Source organism: Opisthocomus hoazin, chromosome 21, assembly GCF_030867145.1.
Source record: "Opisthocomus hoazin isolate bOpiHoa1 chromosome 21, bOpiHoa1.hap1, whole genome shotgun sequence".
Classification (NCBI taxonomy): Eukaryota; Metazoa; Chordata; class Aves; order Opisthocomiformes; family Opisthocomidae; genus Opisthocomus; species Opisthocomus hoazin.
This window is the reverse complement of record NC_134434.1, coordinates 8,250,035-8,270,710: the sequence shown is the minus strand read 5'-3', so window position 1 is coordinate 8,270,710 and position 20,676 is coordinate 8,250,035. Positions and strand designations below refer to the sequence as shown.

The following is a 20,676-nucleotide window of genomic DNA, read 5'->3' as shown; positions in this document are numbered from 1 at the left end:
TCGCTGCGCGCTGGGCTGCTGCAGCGTGGTTAGAGGCAGAGCAAAGGCTGTGTTATGGCTTCGCCGTGCAAACCTGGGCTGGCATGAGGAACCAAACCCCTTCCCCTTCTGAACCTGGTGTGGGTGCCGCCCGTCCGGGTCGGAGCTGCTCCCCTGCTCCCAGGAGCTGGTGCGGCCGCTTCTGCTATGGCTTTGTTTGCCCTCTGGGGATCTGGAGGGAGGTGGAAGATTTGTGCCCGTCAAATGCTGAATGATTTGTTCTGCAACAGATTGTCCAGATCTGCTTCCTTGAGGTTTTTTGTGGGCGCCTAGAGATTGGAAAGGAAGATCTCTGCACGTGCGCTGCTTAGCTGGGGTGCCTTGGCAGGGGAGAGAAGATGCCTTAGGATGGGAGTCTGCTTCTTCTCTGATTGTGGAGGGAGCCTGGATGAGTAACTCAGTCACAGATGTCTGAAGCTGGGTGAGATGAATTCCCACCTCCGTGTCTGGAGCTGGCGGTAGGCTCCATGCTGCCTGTGCAGCGTTTGTGTTGTGAGGACTGAGCTCTGGTGACTCAAGGTTTGTATTTCGGCACACTCATGCTGAGCACAGGGAAAGTGGTTCTGTCGGGCTTCCCCCCCTCCCCACCCCCCAGTTCTCATTCCTCTTCCCTTTGACTTGTGCTGCTCAGGCGGAGTTCGGAGGGGCGATTTCCCTTGTGCTTCCCCCACACCGGGTCCATCTGCAGACTGGTAGCACGGAGCGCAGTGGGTGCCTACGGGCTGCCGAGCTCCTGCCGCTGCATCCCAGCCTGCCAGCCAGCTCCCGGGCAGCCTTCCACCCAGAAACCGGCTGACTCCGTCCCCGTCTTTGGCTTTAACGGTGTCTCATGGGATGAACAGGGCTCCCTGGAAGCCGATTAGGTGTGTGTACGATAACGAATGAGGCAGCTCTGGCAGCTGCCATTATGGTGCTGGAGGGGCTGTGGACGCCCACCACCACGGGAAGCTTGGGTGGCTGTCAGCCTGCATGAAGGCTCTGTTGGCCAACTGCTGTCTCAGATGAGGTCCTGACCCCCACGGGGACATGAAACAGAGCTCTGGACGGTCAGGTCATCGGGTCTGGAGGTCCTTGATTGGGACAGCCTTGAGTGTCCAGTGTCTGCTGGTCCAAAGTTGGACACTTACCAAGCAGCTGAGCTTCCCCTCCCACGTTTCCAGTGCGTTTGGCTTGCACAGAGCTGCCCAGGGCAGCTGTGTGCCGTTGGCTGTCTCCCTTCCGCTCTGCTCAGAGCAGGGAGGCTGTTCCCCACCTTTGGGCCCCAACCTCTGGCTGCAAACGGGATTTTTGGTGTTGATGCTCGCTGGGACAGCTGAGCCTCATCAGGGCATCCAGAAGCCTCTGGCCCCTGGGTGCGACGGTTGGTGCTAGCAGAGAGTGCTTGGGCGTGCAGAGGGCACTGCTGAGGTCGGGAAGCATCACCGTTCCCTGGCAGTTGTCTCCGTTCGTCCTATAAATAGTTCTCCACCCCACCACTCCTCCCTTTGTCGGTCTCAGCTGATCCTCTCTAACGCCGATGCAGACGCCTCTTGCCGGTGCCCTGCCAGCCCCCTGGCTTTATTTTAAGGCCACATTAATTAAAAGCAAATGAGTGGAATTTCTCTTGACATCCGAATTAATAGCAAATGAGATAATTATGAGCTGTGTCATTAGGGTGATGGAGCAGCTTGTCCAGGGCTCAGCCCGCAGAAAGGCGGCAGGTCTGCGGGGGCCGGGGCGGGAGGCAGCGGCTGCGGGAGCTCGGGGGCAGAGGAGGGTAAAGACCCGATTTCTTCGTGGCACCGGCTCTGCTAGACCCAGGGCCAGCAGTCGCTGCCTGCGTGGAGGGGAGGGGGCTGCGAGCCTTGGGGGCAGAGGGGAAGCCGTGCCCGGGGAGATGGACCGGGCTGGGACGACGGGCTGCCCCGCACGGGGCAGGGGCTGGGGGTGCGCGAAGGTGCCTGCTCCGTCTCTCGGGCTGCTGGCTGGACTCACTGGGGGCTGAGGAGCCATCGCTGCTGAGCAGACACAGCAGCGAGCCTCCTCCCGTGGCTGGGGCTGGAGGAGGAGGAGGAGGATGGGGTGGCACAGCAGACAGCGGCGCGGGGCCGGCTGCTCTCCTGGGGGTGCAGCCCCCGGGGTGCTCTGCAGGTCCCCGCACGCGCCGGCTGCCCTCCGTGAGGGCACGCTCCGAGCTCCTCCGTCCCCGTTCTGCCGGCCTGATCAGCTCTGAAAACACAAAATTAAAGGCTGTAAAATCGGTCTGTAATTAATTCTTGGTTTAGTTCCCAGCTGAAGGGCTTGATGCAGAAGGTTTCCTTAGGAACGTGCTTTTCCTTGCTTTTCTTGGACTCGCTGCTTGGCTTGTTGTGCCTCTGCCTGCAAACCCCCAGCTGCTCTCACTCCACTGCGGGCACTCGGGCGCTAGTGCAGGGATTTTTTTCTCTGTTTTAATGTTATATTTATTGAGCCCTCCTGAGAGCCTTGGGCACGGGAGGCCCCGGGTGAACGTGGGGACTCCTGCCTCGCGCCCTGCTTGGCGTTGGTGGCTCTGCTGGGGCCGAGCATCCCCGGCTGCTGCTCGGACGGGAGCTGCTTACCGGGGTGGAAGCAGCTCCCGCTGGGCTGCTCCGAGGAGGCCCGGGGCTTGGCTGGGGGGAGGGCTGCGCAACGGCGGGCGCGGGAAGGGGACGGAGGAGGAGAGGTGATGCTGTGAGCCCGCTCCCCTCCCGTGTCGTCGCTGGAAAGAGAAATGTCTGTCCTCTTCACGCCCGCTAATAAAATATCAAACAAATTCTTAAGAGAGCGTTTATGATCTGAAAGCCTGTGATAAATCTGGTAGCTTTGTGACTTGCTCAAAATGACGGTGGGTAGCAATGTGATTAAAGCTCTCTGATTAACACACAAACCTCGTTTGTAATGAGTGGGACCGGGAGGGTTTGGGAAATCCAGCTGGCTCATAACAAGGTTTCTCCAACAAATTACTTGGATATCAATTAGTTTGCTAGGTAAATGTCACCTGGTTTCTCTTTGTTTGCAGCAAAGTGGTTTCCAATTAATTTGATGTGGTTATTGCCTGTGACTGACACGGCTGCGGGGAGGGGGCAGGCAGCGTGGCAGGGCCGTCCCTGTCCCTGGGGGGTCACATCACCGCCCGGCCTGGTGCTCCCACTGAGCAGAGCCCCCTCCTCGTCCCAGGGCTGGGCGCCGGGGGCCGAAGCCTCATGTCAGGCTGGGCTGCGAAGCCGTCCCCGCAGCCGGCCGGAGCCTCCTTTCTCTGCAGGCAAATTAATTTCATTTGGCTGTAAATTGCCTCCCCCCGCCGCGGTGCCGCTGCTCCCCTGCCTCCTTCCCCGGGCTCTGCTGGGCTGTGCCTGGACCGCGTGGTCGCAGCGCTGGAGCAAGGGAAGGAGCCGAGGACACAAGCGCTGCTCCCTCCATCGCACGAGCGGTTGGGCGAAGGAGGGCAGAGCAGCAGTGGGAGCGAGTGGGGACGGGACCCTCGTTCCAGCCCTCTGGAAGGGTCTGGATGTCGGGTGTGCGGTGGCTCTGCCAGGTGGATGGGGCTGGGGAAGGATCCAGGCTGCAGTGTCAGGACTCAGGAATGACAGAATCCCAGCATGTTTGGGGTTGGCAGGGCCCTCTGTGGGTCACCCAGCCCAACCCCCTGCCCAAGCAGGGTCACCCACAGCAGGCTGCACAGCACCGCGGCCAGGCGGGGCTGGAATATCTCCAGAGAAGGAGACTCCACAGCCTCCCTGGGCAGCCTGGGCCAGGGCTCCGTCACCCTCAGAGGGAAGAAGTTCTTCCTCGGGTTCAGCTGGAGCTTCCTCTGCTTCAGTTTGTGCCCGTTGCCCCTTGTCCTGTCGCTGGGCACCACTGGAAAGAGTCTGGCCCCGTCCTCCTGACCTCCACCCTGCAGATATTCAGAGGCATTTCTAAGGTCCCCTCTCAGCCTTCTCTTCTCCAGGCTGAACAAGCCCAGCTCCCTCAGCCTCTCCTGGTAGGAGAGATGCTCCAGTCCCCTCCTCATCCTCGTAGCCCTGCGCTGGACTCTCTCCAGCAGCTCCTCATCTTTCTTGAAGTGGGGAGCCCAGAACTGGACACAGCACTGCAGATGGGGCCTCACCACGGCAGAGTGGAGGACTTGCAGCCGGCGTGGCCAAGCACAGTGTGGAGGGGCTGTGGGCACACCTGGCTTTGGAGAGTTGTCTGTCTGCTGGAGAGAGCACGGAGAGGGCCAGGCAGCCCCGGCCGTCCCTGGGGCTGTGGCAGGGAGCCGGCTGCTGGGGCGGGGGGCAAGCAGGCAGTGCTGGGTCGGGGGCTGCTCTCCCTGCCCTGGGTGCCTCCGTGGAACTGTTGAATATTAATGGCACCAACACGCGGGCGGTCTGCAGAGGGAGAAGAAAGGAGCAGAAAGGGTGGCCGATTGCGGAGCACAACCCACATCTGACATCTGGGCAAGAAACCAGCTTGGGCTGTGGGCATGGGGTGGATTTGGGGGAGCTGGAGAGAAAAGGCCAGCGTGAGCTGGGTGCAGTCACTCTGGGCTCTGCTGGGGAGCCAGGGTCCCGCTCCCCTTTTGGAAGGGAATAAACCGGCACACGGCCCCTTGGGGGTTTGCCCACCCCATCGGGGTGTGGGGCGAGGGGCCGGGTGGGCAGGGGGTGTGCGGGTGTCGGGGGGGAGGCCGCGAGTCCTCTGCCTTCCCGAGCACCGAGTCAGCGGCGCGATGGAGCCCTGCACCCCTCCTCTCCCCTCCCTGGCAGGAGGGAGCTTTTGGGGCGATCCAGACCTTTGCACCCCTCCTTCAGATCCAAGCCGGAGGCGGCCGCTGGCGGGGGGCTGCCCTGTGGCATCTCTGCCTCGCGCGGGAGCCTCGCCGGGATGAGAAATGTTAAAATCTGCCGCAGGCTATCACTGACCTAATTTCCAGCATCGCTGTGGATCTTGTCATCTGTTGCTTGCAGCCTGGGCACGGATGGGCTGACGGGGAGCGAAGTGGGGGAGAGGGTTTGGGGGGACCCCTGGGCTGTGCTGCCCTGGTACCCCCAGCCCCGGGCGGCGCTGCCCCGCGCTGCCCGGGGCGGGGGGTACCGGGACAGCACAGGGTGGGCTGTGACCCCACAACAGCCCGTCCCTCCGTGGGGTGAGCCTCCTGTGCCCAAACAGGGGCAAACAAAACACTTGGGGTCCAGCTCAGCTTCGTTCCCTGCTGATTTCTGCTGAGCAGAAAACAAATGCTAATTACACGGCGTAATTAGCGAAGCGCTGCATCTATTTTTAATCAGCTTTGGAAGATACATTCTTCCTTCTGCTCCGTGCTCGTCAGCAGGCTCTCCCGTGGCGGAGCGGGGATCCGTCGGGGACCCTCTGGTGGGAGATCAGTTGCTCTTCCCCTCTGCGCCCCTGGGACGGGGCTGGGAGCCTTCCCGGGATCCCCAGCCAGAGGAGCATCCCCCAAAACTCCTGGGGGGAGCCTGAGGCTCCGGCCGAGATCCCAGCCCCTCTGTAAGCCATCGGGGATGGGTGGAAAGGATGGAGGCGATCAGCTCGGCTCTGTCGAGGTGGCGTTCAGCAGCAGCTGGGAAAAGCGCAGGAGGAGGAGCCCGGGAAAAGGTTGTAAAAATATTCCAAGGCGGTGAGATGGTGGGGGGGATGCTGGGGGGGGGGCAGCCCTGCTTTCCCAGCAGCTCCCTGCCCCTGGTGCGGGTGGGACGGGGTCTCCCCGCTGCTGGGGGGATGCCCAGCGTCAGCCCTGGCTGGGGAAGCGTTGCTGCAGAAGGAGCTGTGGGGTTGCAAACAGCAAATCTGGCTCCAAAACATTCAGCAGAGAGCTGCGAAGTGCCGTTGGGAGCGGGTGCGTTCGTCTGCTGCAGGGGGTCCCGGTCCTGCAGGCTGTGGCACGCGTGGCCAAAAGCGATGTGTGAGAGGGGGGACATTTGCAAGACCCCCCTGGAGAGCAGAGCTCTCCTCCAGCAGCAGGAGAGGCAGTGGGCTCAGAAAGATCCAGAATTATCAGGTTTCTTCCAAAATTGCTGTCAAACTACTCCTACCCGGACGCGGCAGGGCTGGCAGGGAGCTGCTGCTGCGAAGGAGCAATGCTTCCCCCGGGCACGGGGGCTGCCCGCAGCCCACCCCTCCGCAGAGCCCCTTCCTCCTGGCGACCCCGGTGTGCCAGCGCCGGGGCTGAGGGGACAAGGAGACAGAATCACAGAATCCCAGCATGGTGGGGGTTGGCAGGGACCTCTGTGGGTCACCCAGCCCAACCCCCTGCCCAAGCAGGGTCACCCACAGCAGGCTGCACAGCACCGCGGCCAGGCGGGGCTGGAATATCTCCAGAGAAGGAGACTCCACAGCCTCCCTGGGCAGCCTGGGCCAGGGCTCCGTCACCCTCAGAGGGAAGAAGTTCTTCCTTGGGTTCAGCTGGAGCTTCCTCAGCTTCAGTTTGTGCCCGTTGCCCCTTGTCCTGTCGCTGGGCACCACTGGAAAGAGTCTGGCCCCGTCCTCCTGACCCCCACCCTGCAGATATTTATTGGCATTTCTCAGGTCCCCTCTCAGCCTTCTCTTCTCCAGGCTGAACAAGCCCAGCTCCCTCAGCCTCTCCTCATAGGAGAGATGCTGCAGTCCCCTCCTCATCCTCGTAGCCCTGCGCTGGACTCTCTCCAGTAGCTCCTCATCTTTCTTGAACTGGGGAGCCCAGCACTGGACACAGCACTGCAGATGGGGCCTCCCCAGGGCAGAGCAGAGGGGAAGGAGACCCTCCCTCGCCCTGCTGCCCACACTCCTCTGGATGCACCCAGGATCCCGTTAGCTTTCTTGGCAACGAAGGCACACTGCTGGCTCATGGTCCCCCTTTCGTCCCCCAGGACACCCAGGTCCCTCTCCGCAGAGCTGCTCTCCAGCAGAGGCGCGTTGTCAGCAGACAGGACTGAAGGGTAAAGATGTCGTTTGATGGACTGGAGGGCTGCGCAGGGGCAGGCTGGTGGCCGGGAGGTGGGCCTGGGGCCCTCTGGGGCCCTGGGGTTGGTGTGTGCAGGATTTGGACCACCAGCAGCCCAGCAGAACCATGTTGGATGGGGATGCTCCGGGTCACCCGGTGGGAGCCGTTGCTGTGCGGAGTTGGTCCCCGGCTGCCGTGGGAACTGCCGGAGGAGCCAGGAGAGCTGGCAGCGCCTGGGCGTGCTGGGGAAGGCGATGCCTCCTTGGCATGGAGGTAGCCCAGCCGCATTTCCCCCTGCACCCACAGAATCACAGAATGGTCGGGGTTGGAAGGGACCTCTGTGGGTCATCTAGTCCAACCCTCCTGCCGAAGCAGGGTCACCTACAGTAGGCTGCAGAGGACCCTGTCCCCTTGGCTCCCCAGGCTCCAGGTGAGCCCACCAGCACCTGGCACATCCCGGCGCCCGCGCTGCCGGAGATGCTCTGTTTGGTGAGCGATGCCAGCGTGTCCCCATTCCAATCAGCTGTGCAAACAGCCCTCCCGACCTCCCCGCTCCGTCCTCGCCCATCCCACCCCACCGGCCACGCGCTCAGAGCTGCCGGGGCCGTGGCTGCTCCCCTCTGCTGCTCGAAGCTCCCACGTGCTGGGGCTGAGCATCCGCTGAGCGGTGCTGCCCTGGTCTGGTGTCCACCCAGCAGGCATCTCCCCGGCTCCGTCAGCTGCCGGCAGCGTGGGGACAGCCGGATCCTCCCAGCAGGATGGAGCTGCTGGCTCGGGTCCATGACCAGGGTGGTCCCAGCTCCCTGCACGTGCTGGCACGTGGGACGTCGTGATGCTCGTGCAGCGAAACCGCCCCATGCGTCCCCCCCCACAGCCTCGCCCTGCTGGGCTCTGTGCTTGGCATTGCTGGGGGGGGCCTCTGCTGAGCCTTGCCAAGGTGGAAAGTGGCAGCACCGCGGCTCTTTGCTGCCCGTGTGGCCGAGGGGCTCTGGTTTAAGCGGGGTGCTGGCGTGGTGGGAGTGGGTGAGATGCGTGGGGCTGGTGGGGCGTGCTGGCATCCGTGCCTTGGAGCCAGCTGACGCATCCCGTAGAAGAGCTTTGGGCTGCTGTGTCCAAAGCTGCCGTGGGGTCCACGGGCTGCGGGGCTCTGCCCCTCGCCAAGGCTCCTCAGCACCTCACGGGTTTGAATAAACCCTGCAGCCACCAAGAGCCCGATCAACCTGCAGAACCTGGGTTACCAAAGGGAGCCTTTTCCCTTGGCTCGCCTGCTGCGAGCGCCGCTGGACCCCAGGGCGCAGAGCGAGCTCCCGCTCCGCTTCCCCCTTGCCTCTGCTGACCCAATTCCCCTGCGAGGAGGCTGCGGAGGGGCCGGTGCTCGCCAGGCGCCCGCGGCTCCAGGCTGCTGCTGCTCCCGGTTTCGCCGTGGCCAAGCGCTGTGAGATGGCGTTTGCTCTTCCAGTGCCTCCAGGGCGAAGGCAGCTTTGTGCCGGGGAAGGGGTGTCCGTGGGGACGGGCCGCTGTCCTGCCAGGGCGGACGTCAACCTGGGGTGTTTGGTGCAAGATCCCAGCACGGCTTGTGCCAGCCTTGGGTACGGCAGCGCCGGATCGGCAGGAGCTCACAGCCCGAGTGTTCGGAGCCCTTGGGGATGTTTGGCAGCCTGGCTGAGGTCTGAGCTGCCATGGCAGTGCCGGGAGCCGTGGCTGCGCCGGGAGCCGTGGCTGGCTCGCTCGGGGATCTCGGAGCTGTTGTCCTAGGGGAGATGTTTCATGTTACAGATTCATCAGTTCTGCCGTAGGAACAGTCTCTGCAAGGTCCTGGCTGATGTCTGGCCAGGGGCTTGGCTGGCCGTGCTACACAGACTTTGGGTTCCTCCAGCCCGGGCATCACTGGCTCCACTTCAGCGGGGCCCTGGCCAGGTCTGGTTGGGCTTCCCAGGGGGGAGGAAGGGCTTGAGGAAGCCCCTTCCTCCCCTGTGCCTGGAAAGGACGCCCAGGCACTGCCGCAGCCGCGGTGCGGAGGCGTGGGGAGACGATGCTCTGCCAGCGAAGTCTCCTGAGCGGCGTTTGAGGGCTGCTCGGTCGCAGCCGTGACTCACGCCTGTGACCGGAACGGTCTGTCGGCCTTGACTTTGTGCCCGGGGTCGTGTCCAGCGCCTGCAGTGACCCAGCCGGTCCCCGTGCTCCCGCAGCAGCCACGCGGCTTGGCCACGGCACCCGCAGCCCTGGGTGCCCTGCGGCTCCAGGCCCCGGTCCTCCCCCGCCTTGTCGCTGCAGGGGGACGATGCTGTCCCTCCCCAAGTCGGGAAATCCTCCCAGCCCTGCCCGGTGCCCTGACACGCAACGTTGCTCAGCTGCCTGCCTTCCCGTGCTCGTCCTCCTCCCGTGCCTCGCTGGGCAGCCAGCGGCTCGCCTGCCCAGAGCCGTGTCCCTGGGGGGTCTGGGCCGGTGCTCGGCAGCCCCCGCCGCAGCACGGAGTCTCTGCGAGCAGTTGCAGCGATGCTCAGCGCCGGCTGAGCTCCCGGCCCGGGAGTTCGCGTCCCCTGGCCTCGGGAGGGACGGTGCCAGAGCTCCGAACCCTACCCGGGAGCCGTGCTGGGGAGGATGCTCCAACCTGTGTGCGCCTCTTCCCTCCGTCACCCACAATTTTTGCGAAACGAAGGCAAAGAGCATTTTCTGTAGGCATGTGCCAACGCTTCTGCCGTTCCCCTGGCCCAGCCGTGCCCAGGCTGGGGGCTGAGCCCCCCTCGCTGCTCCTGGCTCCCTGTCCCACGCGTGTTTAGACCGTGTCTCCCAGAGCCGCGTGCTGCCGGCGCAGGCCAGGCAGACAGCATGACACACTCCCTACTAATTAATCTAACAGCATGTTATTAAGTGCCTAGCACGCCTTCGGCACTGCATAGTAATGATGCTCTGGGATGTTTCTGGACCCGGTGCTGCAGAGAGCTGTGCCTGCAGCCGCCGCTCCCCACCAGGGGGTCCGGCCCCGGGCCCTCCGCTGCAGGGCAGGGATGCGGGAGATGCTGTACCGGGACATGCTGTCTCTCCAGTTTTCATAGGTGTTTTCACAGAATCCCAGAATTCCAGCATGGTGGGGGTTGGCAGGGCCCTCTGTGGGTCACCCAGCCCAACCCCCTGCCCAAGCAGGGTCACCCAGAGCAGGCTGCACAGCACCGCGGCCAGGCGGGGCTGGAATATCTCCAGAGAAGGAGACTCCACAGCCTCCCTGGGCAGCCTGGGCCAGGGCTCCGTCACCCTCAGAGGGAAGAAGTTCTTCCTCATGTTTTGCTAGAAAATGCAGCTGATTTAATGTTTCATTTAGCCCATCACCTCCTCTCACCTCTCGAAAGCCCTTGGTGGAGCTGACTGGTGCCCGAGGAGTGGGGAGAACAGGGTGGGCAACGGGGTGCCAAATGCCTGCGCGCGGGAGCGGTTTCTCTTCCATGTGAATGGCCAGCGAGAAGTCGGATCAGAGCCGTAAATCCCAGCTGCAGCCTGCCCTTAAGAACTCTCCCTCGCCCCCGTCGATGTTTCTGAGCCATCTCCCAAGTCATGGGGCCTGTCCTCACGCAGCCCAAGCTCTCCGTCTGCTCCGCTGCGCTAAAAGCCTCCGGGATTTCGTGCACTCGGCGCCGGTGCGGACGTCGCTCTCCCTCATCCCCGTGCTTGCAGGGGATGCGGGGCCGGCTGTCGCCCGCGTCGCCGACACAGAGCCGGTGCCCCCGACCAGCCCTCAGCCCAGAGCCGCCGTTTCTGGCTGCGGGGTGAGGTGTCAGGATGGGTGCGTCTCACTGACGAGGCTGGGCTGCGAATCCCCCCATGCAGGACCCTCCCTCCCTGCCTCCCTCGCTGCCTGCCGCGGGACCTGGCATCGCCGCAGCAGCGCTGGGACGCAGAGCTCGCACGCCTGGAGCTGCCTGGGATGGGATGGGATGGGATGGGATGGGATGGGATGGGATGGGATGGGATGGGATGGGATGGGATGGGATGGGATGGGAGCTGCTGTGTCCCCCTTCTCACTGCCCGAAATGGCTGTACGCGTGGGGGCAGGCACAGGGGGGCTCGACACCCTCAGGTTTTTGTGGGGCTGAGCTCAAGGGCCCCGTCACAGCCCTGAGGAGCGCAGGAGGTGGTGAGCCGGGAGGTTTGGTTCCCCTCTCTGGATGCAGAAGCCTTGGCTTCTCCAGCTCCAGCCCCCTCGGGTGTCACCCCCATCTTGCCCACAGCCGCCCACCCGCTCTGCCCCTGCCCTCCGCCCCGGGCAGCTCGACAGCTCCGCTTTAATCACAGCGACGTTTTCCAGCTACCAGCAAGAAAAAAACAAAAAAAGAGCCTGTTGTTAGTGTAAATCTTTTATTGCCGTTTAAATCGTAGTGCAGCACAAGCGCCCAGCTGAGGGTATCGTTCCGCTGCGGGCGGGCTCTGCGGTTTTGTCCTGGCACCCCGGACGGCTGTGCCGGCGGGCAGGGTCCCGCTGTGAGCCGGGGCAGGGCTGGGGAGGGCTGGCGGTGGCAGAGAACGATACGGGAGCTGCCACCCGTTCCCCGGGTAAAAATAGCATCCCCTTGCAGAGATGTCGGCTGTTCCCAGTGACAAGAAACCAAGCAGCCTGTCCTTGGAGCAGCTGGTTTTCAGGGCCGGGGGGAAGGGGATGGGAACGGGGAGGGCTGAGCTCTGCTCCCAGGGATGGAGAGCTGCGCGGGGAGGGGGGCTGGGGGGGGGATTTCTGGCTGGAGCTCTGCAGTGTTGGTGCTTCGTAGGGCCGTCGAGGTGATGATCTGGATCACTTCCACACCGGGGGAGTGGATCTGGGAAATTGGGGAGGGGGGAGCTCCTTGTCACCATTCACTTCCACACCCCTGCTGCGTCCTCTGGCACCGCGCCCCTGCTTTGATTCCCGTGCCCGTGTTGCTGCCCATCCTGCCCAGCCCCGCTCCCTTGGCAGCCCGGCTGTGCTTCTCACTCATCACCTGCGAGAGCGACTGAGGAACAGCGCGTTATGCTCCCCGCCGCTCCCCGTGGGGCTTGGCGAGTTGCCCTAGACCAGTTCTGACACGTCGCTGTACCTCTTGCCCCGGGAGGGTTTCCGGTGCTGAGCATCCCCTGCCGAGGGTACCCCGCGCCTGTGACTCCGCGGCTGCGTCTGCCTGTGGCTGGCGGCACGGGGAAGCACGCCGGGTCCCCAGACCGCAGGCCTGCAGCGTGGCCTCGGGCGTCCTCCCTCACCCCGCTCGCCGTCGGCTGTGGCGCGACGGTCATCGCTTGAGATGTCCTGAAAAGGACCCGGAGCAGCCGCGGGAGCAAACCCCCCCGAGGAGAAGGGGCTTTGCTGGCGGGGCAGGCGCTGGGTGGAGGAGAGGGGCCGCGGGGTGGCTGTTCCGTGGCAGCCGGAGGCGCGGGAGGTGGCGGGTGACCGGTCAGCGATGCCGTTAGCAGAGGCTGCGGCCGTTGCTCGGGACGACGCAGCACAAGCGGCCGCGGGACCCTCGCCGTGGCCCCGGGAGCTGAGACCCCCTGCCCACGCGTGGCAGCGAGGGGTCTGCAGACCCGCTCCAGGCTCCGTCACCCTTAGGGAGGAAGGAAGGGGGGTGCCGGCGTCACCAGGGGCTGCGTGGTGCTCGGGGGAGCAGTGCTGAACCCTACTCACACAGCTCCCATTCCTGCTGCAGTAGGGGGGGCGGTACCAGGGGGGATGTTTCTGGCTGGTGCTGAGGGGTTTTGGTTGTCCAAGGGTTTTCTCACTGTGTCTCTGATGCTAAAAGCAACCGATCTGGCGAGTCCCTTCTGCCCCAGACGCGTAGCGAGTGGGGACGGGCAGCAATTACTGAGGGGCTGCGTAAGCCGCCCTGCGGGGCACAGCCCTGCACCTCTGCTGCCACATCCCCGTCCCCATCCCTGCGTGTGGCCGCTCGCCCCGCCGCCCTCCGAGCCGGGTGCCCGCTGTCCCCCCTGCGCCCAGCTGTGCCCTCCGCAGCGATGCCCTCCCCGAACGGCGCTCAGAGCCCAGCCCGGCTCCCCGCGGGACGAGCGCGATGCCCCCAGCACAGCTCCTGCCCGGGAACGTCTGCGGCAGGGAGGCGACGGGCATCAGGGTGTCACCGTCCCCGCCATCGCCGGCCTGGCAGAGGCAGCCGGAGGGAGCCGAGCTGCCAGCCTGCGTCTTGCAGAAAAAAAATAATCAATTTGTGGGATGGTGTTGCATAACCCGGGGAAAGCTGCGGTCTGAGGTGACGGGAGTGGAGTGAGCCGGGCAGGTACGGCCGAGGCACCCGAGCCAGCTCCGAGGGGAACGGGGCAGAAATTCCAGCTTTAGGCAGGCAAAACCTTCCCGCGCGGAGCAACCGGCTCCCAGGCACCGGCTGCTCGGGGAACTGACGGACTGAAGAGAACCCGGGGTCTTTCTTCACTCTTTATTGTGTAAAAATAAAGTCAACAATTCATGTCATCTCAGCAATCAAATGGAGAAAGCACGAGTACCGGTAGAAACGGCGCGTTGTCAGCGCTGCTGCCGCGGGCTGGATGCGGGGCAGACCGGAACCCAAAGGGCACAGAGCAAGGAACAGGAACGATGTACAGCTTTGGTTAGCAAAATAATGACAAATTCAAGATACACGTATTCTCTCCCCTACTGTACACTATATACATTGTGTTGACATCACAGCCTTGGGTTTTCCGTTTTTTGTTTTTTTTTTTTTTTCCTTTTTGGCAAACCCGACGCACCTGGGGCTGCAGGCGAAACGTTTGCCGGGGTCTTGTTCTTCTCCGCAGGCTGCGCTTCGGGCTCTGCTGCCGCGAGCAGGTTCTTCGGAGGAACCGAAATGAACTCACCCCGGAGGGGTTCGGTTGGGGGTTGTGGTTTTTTGTTAAAAAGAGCAGTTTCCAAGACGCTGCCCTGAGCCACAGTGCGTACGGAGGTCTCGAGCCGGGGGCCGCTGCTCTTCGGCCAGCGCTGGTCCCCACGGCGGCGGTGGCTGGGCCAGCTCGGTGCTCCTGGCCGCGGTGGCCTTGGCCGTGCCCAGCCCCGCACGGGCCCCCCCCCCACCACATGGCTCTTTGCCGCATCTCTGGGGTTGGCGCAGGAGCCCCGTGCAAATTCGCTGCCTCGTCCTCCACTGCCACCCAGGGCAGCCCTTGGGGGGGGGGGGGGGGGGGGGGGGGGGTGATTTCTGCAATCTGTAGTACAAACCAGGAGTTTAGAAAAGGAAACCATACAAAATGCATCTGTTATTTCAAAATACGCTTCTTTATCTCTTTTTCCTGTAGAATCTCAAAGTACTTTTTTTTCTCAGGGAGCACTGCTTAATTCTATATTTTTTTTTTATCTTCATAAAAATACCTCTTTTTTTTTTTTTAATGGTAATAAACTTCCCTTGACAGTAAGAGAAACAACATAGTGTCTTATCAAAAGCAGAAAGGCTTCAGACTCTCCAGCGGTAGCTAAACTTCCAGGGGAGGATAAAGGCTATTTTTTTCCCCACCAGCTACGGCGCGTAGACGGCCTTGGGGGGCTGCGGGGGGTACCTGAGTGCGGCGGGGTGGGGAGCGGGGCCAGGGGGGTCCAGCCAGGGGGTCCGGCCGAGGGGTCCGCCGCAGCCCGGGGCTATGGCTGTGGTGCTCAGGAGCGGAGTGGGGGGGCAACAGGACTCACCCAGGGTTCACTTACCCGGAAAGATGGGAACGGGGAGTGTGGGGGGGGTCGCCCCCTCCTCGGAGCCCCAGCCGCTGCCACAGCCCCGGGAGGGAGCGCGACGCGGGGGGGATGCTGCAACCCTCCCCCCGCTCTGGGGGTCTCCGGGCCGGAGGGAGGGGAGCCCCGGGGGGGCTCCGGGCTGGGCCCCGCAGCCGTTTAAGGCGCCGGTGCCCGGGGAAAGCGACGGCGAAGCAGGGGGGCGGTGGGATGGGGCGCAGCCGCGCCAGGCCAAGGCACGCAGGCGTTGAAGGACGTTGGCAAGACAGAAACCGGAGGGTCGTGGGGCTCTGGGGGCGGGCGGCCGCGCTGCCGGGCGTCCCCGCTCCTCAGGGCAAGACGGGTGGCTTCGTTCTCAGTTGGTTTTGCGCAAAAAAAAAAAAAAGGAGGGAAGAAAGAAAGAAAGAACGAAAAGAAAGAAAAAGAACCCAATGAGGAGGTTCCTCTCGCTTGTCCGTGGCCCTAGTTGAGCTGGCGACAGGCCTCGAAAGTCCACTTGGTAGCCCCGCCGTAGATGTCGATGTTGGCCTCGGCCCAGGCGATGACGTTGCCGGTGAGCGCCTTGGAGCTGCAGGTGGCCAGGCTGTAGACCTCCCCCGGGCTCAGCTTCCGATCCCACACGTTGAAGTGCGCCAGCTCCCCGACGAAGGCCTGCGTGGCGTCGAACCCGCCGCCCAGCGTGTCCTGCCGAGGAGCCACCGTCACCGGGGGGCACATGGCCGGGCAGCCCCCTCCCACCCCGGGAGCGCCCGGCTCCTCGGGTGCACCCAGCCGAGCAGGGACCCCCACGCCTGCCCCCCCCAGCCCCTTCACCTGCTCCTGGCCCAGGACCAGGACCCCCTGGGGCTTGATGGGGTGGTAGGGTGCCAGGTTCTCGCCGCTGCCGGTCTGCGTGCCATCCTGGTAGGCTTCCCACACGCCGTCCCGCGTGGTCCAGGTGACGCAGATGTGGTGCCACTTGCCGTCGTTGATGACAAAGGGCAGTTTGGCCACCTGCGGGCGGTGAGTCGGGGTGGTGGGCACAGGGGTCCCCCGTGCTGCCCCCCCCAGCCTGTCCCCCCCCTCCTCCCCAGCACCCACCCTGCTCCCCAGCGCCGTACCCCGCTCCCCAGCGCCGTACCTTGTCGTTGATGAGGATCTCCATGGGGTTGTTACCCCACTCAATGAGCACCAGCTCGTTCGCCTGCCCGGGGACGGCGTAGGAGAAGGGGGTGCCCATGCCAGGGGAGGCGTTGGACTTCATCCACATGCAGACGCTGAAGGCGTACATCTCGGGCAGGCTCTTCTTCACCTTGGCGTACATGTAGTTGGTGCGCAGCGGGAAGGTGAGCTGGAACCTGTCCGGGGGCCGGTTGTCCTTCTGGCCTGCGGGAGCGGAGGTGCGGTGGGCTCCGGCCGGACCCCCTCTCTGCCCGTTTTGGGGGTCTCCCCCACCCCCCTTCCCCCCCTGTTATGTAACGGGCCTTGAGACGGCAGCAAGGAGCAAATCCCTCCGGCTCCCTAATCCCCGGCGCAGCGCCCGGAGCATCCCTGGCCCCCGCTGCGCAGCCCGCGGGCACCATCCGGCTCCGGCCGGGGCAGAGGGACCGCTCCGAGGGGGCGAAGCGGGACGGGCCCGGCACCCACCTGGCAGCGGGGGGCAGCGGGGAGGGGGTGCTCCGGGGCCGGGGAGCGCCCGGTACCTTTCTCCAGGTCGCTGATGCGCTGGTGCAGCGACGTGAGGGTGCTCTCGATCTTGCCGCGCTCCTCGGAGTCGTTCTTGGGGCCGAGCTTGCCCTCCTCCAGGCTGTTCACCCGCGACAGCACCTGCTTCTCCAGGTCGTCGATCTTGCTCTGCAGCATGTCCTTCAGGTTGTGGCTCTGGCCGGAGGAGTTCATCCTGCTGAACTGCTGCGAGGGGCGAGCAGCGGGCTGTCACCGCGCGCCCCGCCGCGCTCCCGCGCCCCGCTCGGCTCCGGCCAGCGGCCCCGCGGCTCCCGGGAGCCCGGCGCGTACCTCCAGGTTCTCCAGCCTGGTCTTCAGGGACTGCAGCGTCTGCCCGAGCTGGCTGAGGGTCTCGGCGGCGGGCGCCCGGGACAGGTCGCCCATGGTGTTCTTGGGCAGGGGGCCCTTCCTGCCGCCCTTGCCCTCGCCGGGCAGCCCCTCCAGCACGCTCTGGCTCTCGCAGCGGCCCAGCTTGGCCGTCAGCTCGCGGATGGTCTCCTTCTGGTTCATGATGGTCTCCTTCTGCTGCAGCACCGTCTCCCGCAGCTGCAGCACCGCGCTCCGCAGCTCCTCGGCGGAGCCGGCGCCGGGCGCGGGGGCCGCGCACACGTCGCCGTCCAGCGGCACCGAGGTGCAGACGAAGCGCGTCTGGCCCAGGCCCTGCCCGCGGCCGCGCAGGGAGAGCGGCGGCAGCAGGAGGAGCAGGAGGAGGCGCGGGAGGCTGCCGGGGGGCCCCGCCGCCATGGCCGCTCCGCCCGGGGCCGCCGCGCTCCGCCGGGCCCGCTGCGGCACGCGCCGCCTCTTATAGCGCCCGGGCGGGGCCGCGCGCCCTGACGTCACGGCGCGTGGAATCCCGGCCGCGCCGCGGGGGGGGGGCTTGTGGCTGCGCGTGTGTGGGGGGTGTGTGTGCACGGGGGGTGGCGCGCGGGAGCGGCGCGCGCGAGTGTGGAAGGGCTCGCGCGGCGGGGGAGGGCGCGCGAGGGGGGCTGCGGCGGGGGTGCGCGCGGGTGCGGGGCGCGCGCGGGTACGGGGTACGTGTGCACGCGGGTGCGCGTGTGCGGGGGGCGCGCGTGCGGGCTGTGCACGCGGGTGTGCACGCGGGTGTGCACGCGGGTGTGCCCGCAGGTGCTCGTGCGGGGTGCGCGCGGGTGTGACCGCAGGTGCTCGTGCGGGGTGCGCGTGCGGTTACGCGCGCGGGGTGTGCTCGCGGGTGTGCACGTGGGTGCGCGTGCGGGGCGGGGGCGGGGTGCGCGTCTGCAGAGTGCGTGTGTGCGGGGTGTGCGGGTGCGGGTGTGCGTGCGCAGGTGTGCACGGTGCCGTGGGGTGGGGGAAAGGGGGATGGTGCAGCGCGTGTGCGCGCGCCGGGCCGTGCGGGGAAGGGGCCGCCCCGCGCTCCCCGCGGGTCCGTGTCCGTGGGCCCCCCCGCAGCTCTGCGGGCTCCTGCCGCCGGCCCCTGACCCCGCCGCGCGCTGTCCCGGCAGCTCGGCCCAGCCTCGCCCCCCCCCTCACCGAGCAGGGCCCCCCCCCGGGACCCGTGGGGAGGACGCGGGTGGGCGCGGGGCGGGCGAGGCGCCGGCAGCCGGGAGGGCGGAGGGGCTCGGCCGGGCCTCGCAGCCGCTGCGTGTCCTCGGGCGCGGGGTGCGGCGGGGGGTGCGGGACGGCGGCTGCTGCTCTTCTTTTTAATCAGGGAAAAAAGAAAAGAAACCCGCCCCCCGGGCGCTGCGCGGGCCTGTCCGTGCGGGGCGGTGCGGGGCCGCCCCGATCCCCGCCTTGCTCCCCTCCGGCCTCCCGCCACGGTTCCTCTCCCGGAGCGGGCGTGCAGCTGCGCCCCGCGCTCGGCCCAGGGTTTCAGTCCCTGGACCCGCAGAAGGTGAAGCACCGCCACTGCACGGCACTTTTCCCCCTTTTCTCTCCCCGCTGGTGCGGGCCTGAGGAGCGGGAGCTGGAGCACGCCGCGCCGCTTGCAGCCGGACCCGGGGCCGGCTGACCCAGCCTGATGCCCCTTCTGACACCGGTGTTTGCCGAGCCCCCGGAGCCTGGGGACACGCTCCCTCGGCAGTGAGCGATCCCTTCTCCGCGGTGTCTCGGCTGCCTTTGGGAGGGCCTTTCCCTACCCAGCAGGGCCCTGCGGGTTACGGCTAAAACAGCGTTCGGTGGCCAAACCCAGAGGCTTGGGGTTGTCGCTGGGCACGGCAGAAAGGGGACGGCAGGGCTGGCAACCCCCCCAGTTCTCTGCCGTGGCTGGGTTTGGCTGTTGGTGCCCAGCCCAGGGAAGCCGGGGCAGCACTGGGATGAAAGCGGCCAAGAATTACGGAGACGTGCCGGAGTGCCCAGCGCTTCTGCAGCGCCTTCGCTGGGGTCCTGGAGAGCTTTGGTTCCTGCCTGCCGTCAGATGTGTCTCAGCGCTGGTGGGGACTGCGGGGACCCGTTCTGTGCACCCTCCTAGGGCTGCTGGTTCTCGTGGCTGGTCCTGCCCCGGCACCGCGGCCGCGAGCCCCCGGAGCCGGGAGCAGCTCACCTCCGGTGCTGCCAGCTTTGCCTCGGGCAAGTCGAGGGGAAAATCTGCATTTCCACTGGGTTTTTTCACTTCGGGCTTTATTGCCCTGGTGACTTTTCCTCCTGTTTTCTCACTGTGCTGCGCAGCGTTTCAATGCCGCAGGAATGGAGCGGGGGGGAGGGGGGGGTTGTTAAGCAGAGGGACAGGTAGGATGTGTTTTACTGGGCAGACCAGTCTCCCTTCTGTGCTGGTGTGGTTTTGGGATTGGTTTTGTTTCGGTTTGGTTTGGTTTTTGGGTGGTTTTTTTTGAGAAAAGGGATGCTATGGAAAAGGCTGAGAAGACTGCAGGTCTAATTCTGCCACAGGCAGGAACGCAAACCAGAAATAATGTCACTGCAGGCACTACCGTTGCACCAGTGTGGAACTGGTCTGCGAGGCAGCTGAATCGGTACCCGCTTCTGTTCACATTTGCGCGGTATTGACAAAGCTGTTCGTGTCGCTGAACCGATTTAACTAGGAATCTTTTGTCATCCAGAGTACATTATGCGGAGACGAGACCAAGGTGACAGGTACAATAAAATAAACGCGCCGATGCTATGGTGATGGAGACCGTCTAAACACCTCGACAGGAAAAAACAACAAAGCTGCACCACGATGGATAAGCAAAATAACCCCCGTGCCTCCCAACGCAAAGAAAGACCTAGAAAATATGATCAAGACTTCAGCTTTCCCAGAATCACTGAATCATGCAGTAGGATCCGGTATTGCCTGTGCAGATTTAGGAGCTGTACGGGTGTAATGGAATAATGGCCCCCCTGTTATTTTTAACTCTTCTCTTGCCTCTTCCAGAGCGCTCGCTGTAGCGAGGTGATTTATCGCTCTGTAGCTGAAAAGAGCTGAGCACAGCTATCAAGGACCCTTGGAGATGATTTAGTTCTGAACAGGAGCCAGCAGGCACATTTGTATTTGTGATGGACGGGAACCATTTCGGACAGTGCGGGGTGCTCCCCCCGGGGACCAGCAGCCCTGGCTCCCGGTGCCCTCGGCCACAGCCAGTCGCCCGGGGCGGAGGTGAGGAACGTCACCGCTCGCGCTGTTCAACGCGACCCTCTGTGCGGGAACGGCAGAGTTACAAATGCATAAAGGACATTTTTTTAAGTGGACAAATCTCTTTAATCCCAGGAGCTGGAGCCCTGGGGAGCGGGGAGTGGAAGCTCTCTCTCCTGTTCGTGCAGCCTGCTGTACATAAAACATCTCCTGTGGGGTAATGCTGATTCCGCATTTAAGTCTCCTCTGCGGAGTGGGAACAATATGATCCATTATGGGATGGCGACAGCTTTGCACTGGGAAATAGTAATGGGTAGACTTCACCGAGTGAGAAACCCAGCTCCTTTTGTTTGCGCATCTGGCCGGTGCGCAGCTGAGCCGCTGGCCGTGCCCGTGTTGTCGTGGAGGGTCCCGGAGGGATCGTCCACCTCAGCCCCTGCCTGCGCACCCCCATCCCCAGCGCTCTGACAGCAGGATGTGGCTGTGAGGCGGCTTTGCTGGGATTTTTTTAAATATAAGGGCTTGTTCTCGGGGAGCGTACGGCAAGGACGGGGTCTCTGGTCACACTACGGCACGGCTGCCTGTGCGGAGCCCGCGCCAGGAGGGAGCGGGACCCTTGCAACGCCCTTTGCCTTGTGCAGCCAGACGAGACGCACGGAACCAGCACACATCTCCGAGCTGCTCCATGGTTAAGTTTGCAAGATAGTGTATATGCAAAATCATTTTTAACACCTTCTAAAATCCGCAGCTGTGATTAGAACAGCTTGAGCATGGCATGTGGCT

General features: G+C 64.3%; 1 protein-coding gene across 3 annotated transcripts; it reads right to left on the bottom strand.

Moving 5' to 3' along the window:
• Positions 1-13,354: 13,354 nt before the first annotated feature.
• NPTX1 (neuronal pentraxin 1) lies at positions 13,355-17,113 on the bottom strand. Of its 3 annotated transcripts, none has more exons than XM_075441168.1 (5): positions 16,641-17,113; positions 16,328-16,535; positions 15,766-16,010; positions 15,459-15,638; positions 13,355-15,329 (listed from the first exon to the last, which is right to left on the bottom strand). In XM_075441168.1, exons 1-5 carry the CDS (start codon positions 17,091-17,093, stop codon positions 15,108-15,110), a joined length of 1,308 nt encoding a protein of 435 aa, XP_075297283.1. In that variant the 5' UTR covers positions 17,094-17,113; the 3' UTR covers positions 13,355-15,107. The 3 variants fall into 3 exon arrangements, with proteins under 3 accessions (XP_075297283.1, XP_075297284.1, XP_075297285.1); XM_075441169.1 differs by having other exon boundaries at positions 16,328-16,532; XM_075441170.1 differs by having other exon boundaries at positions 16,328-16,505.
• Positions 17,114-20,676: the final 3,563 nt, after the last annotated feature.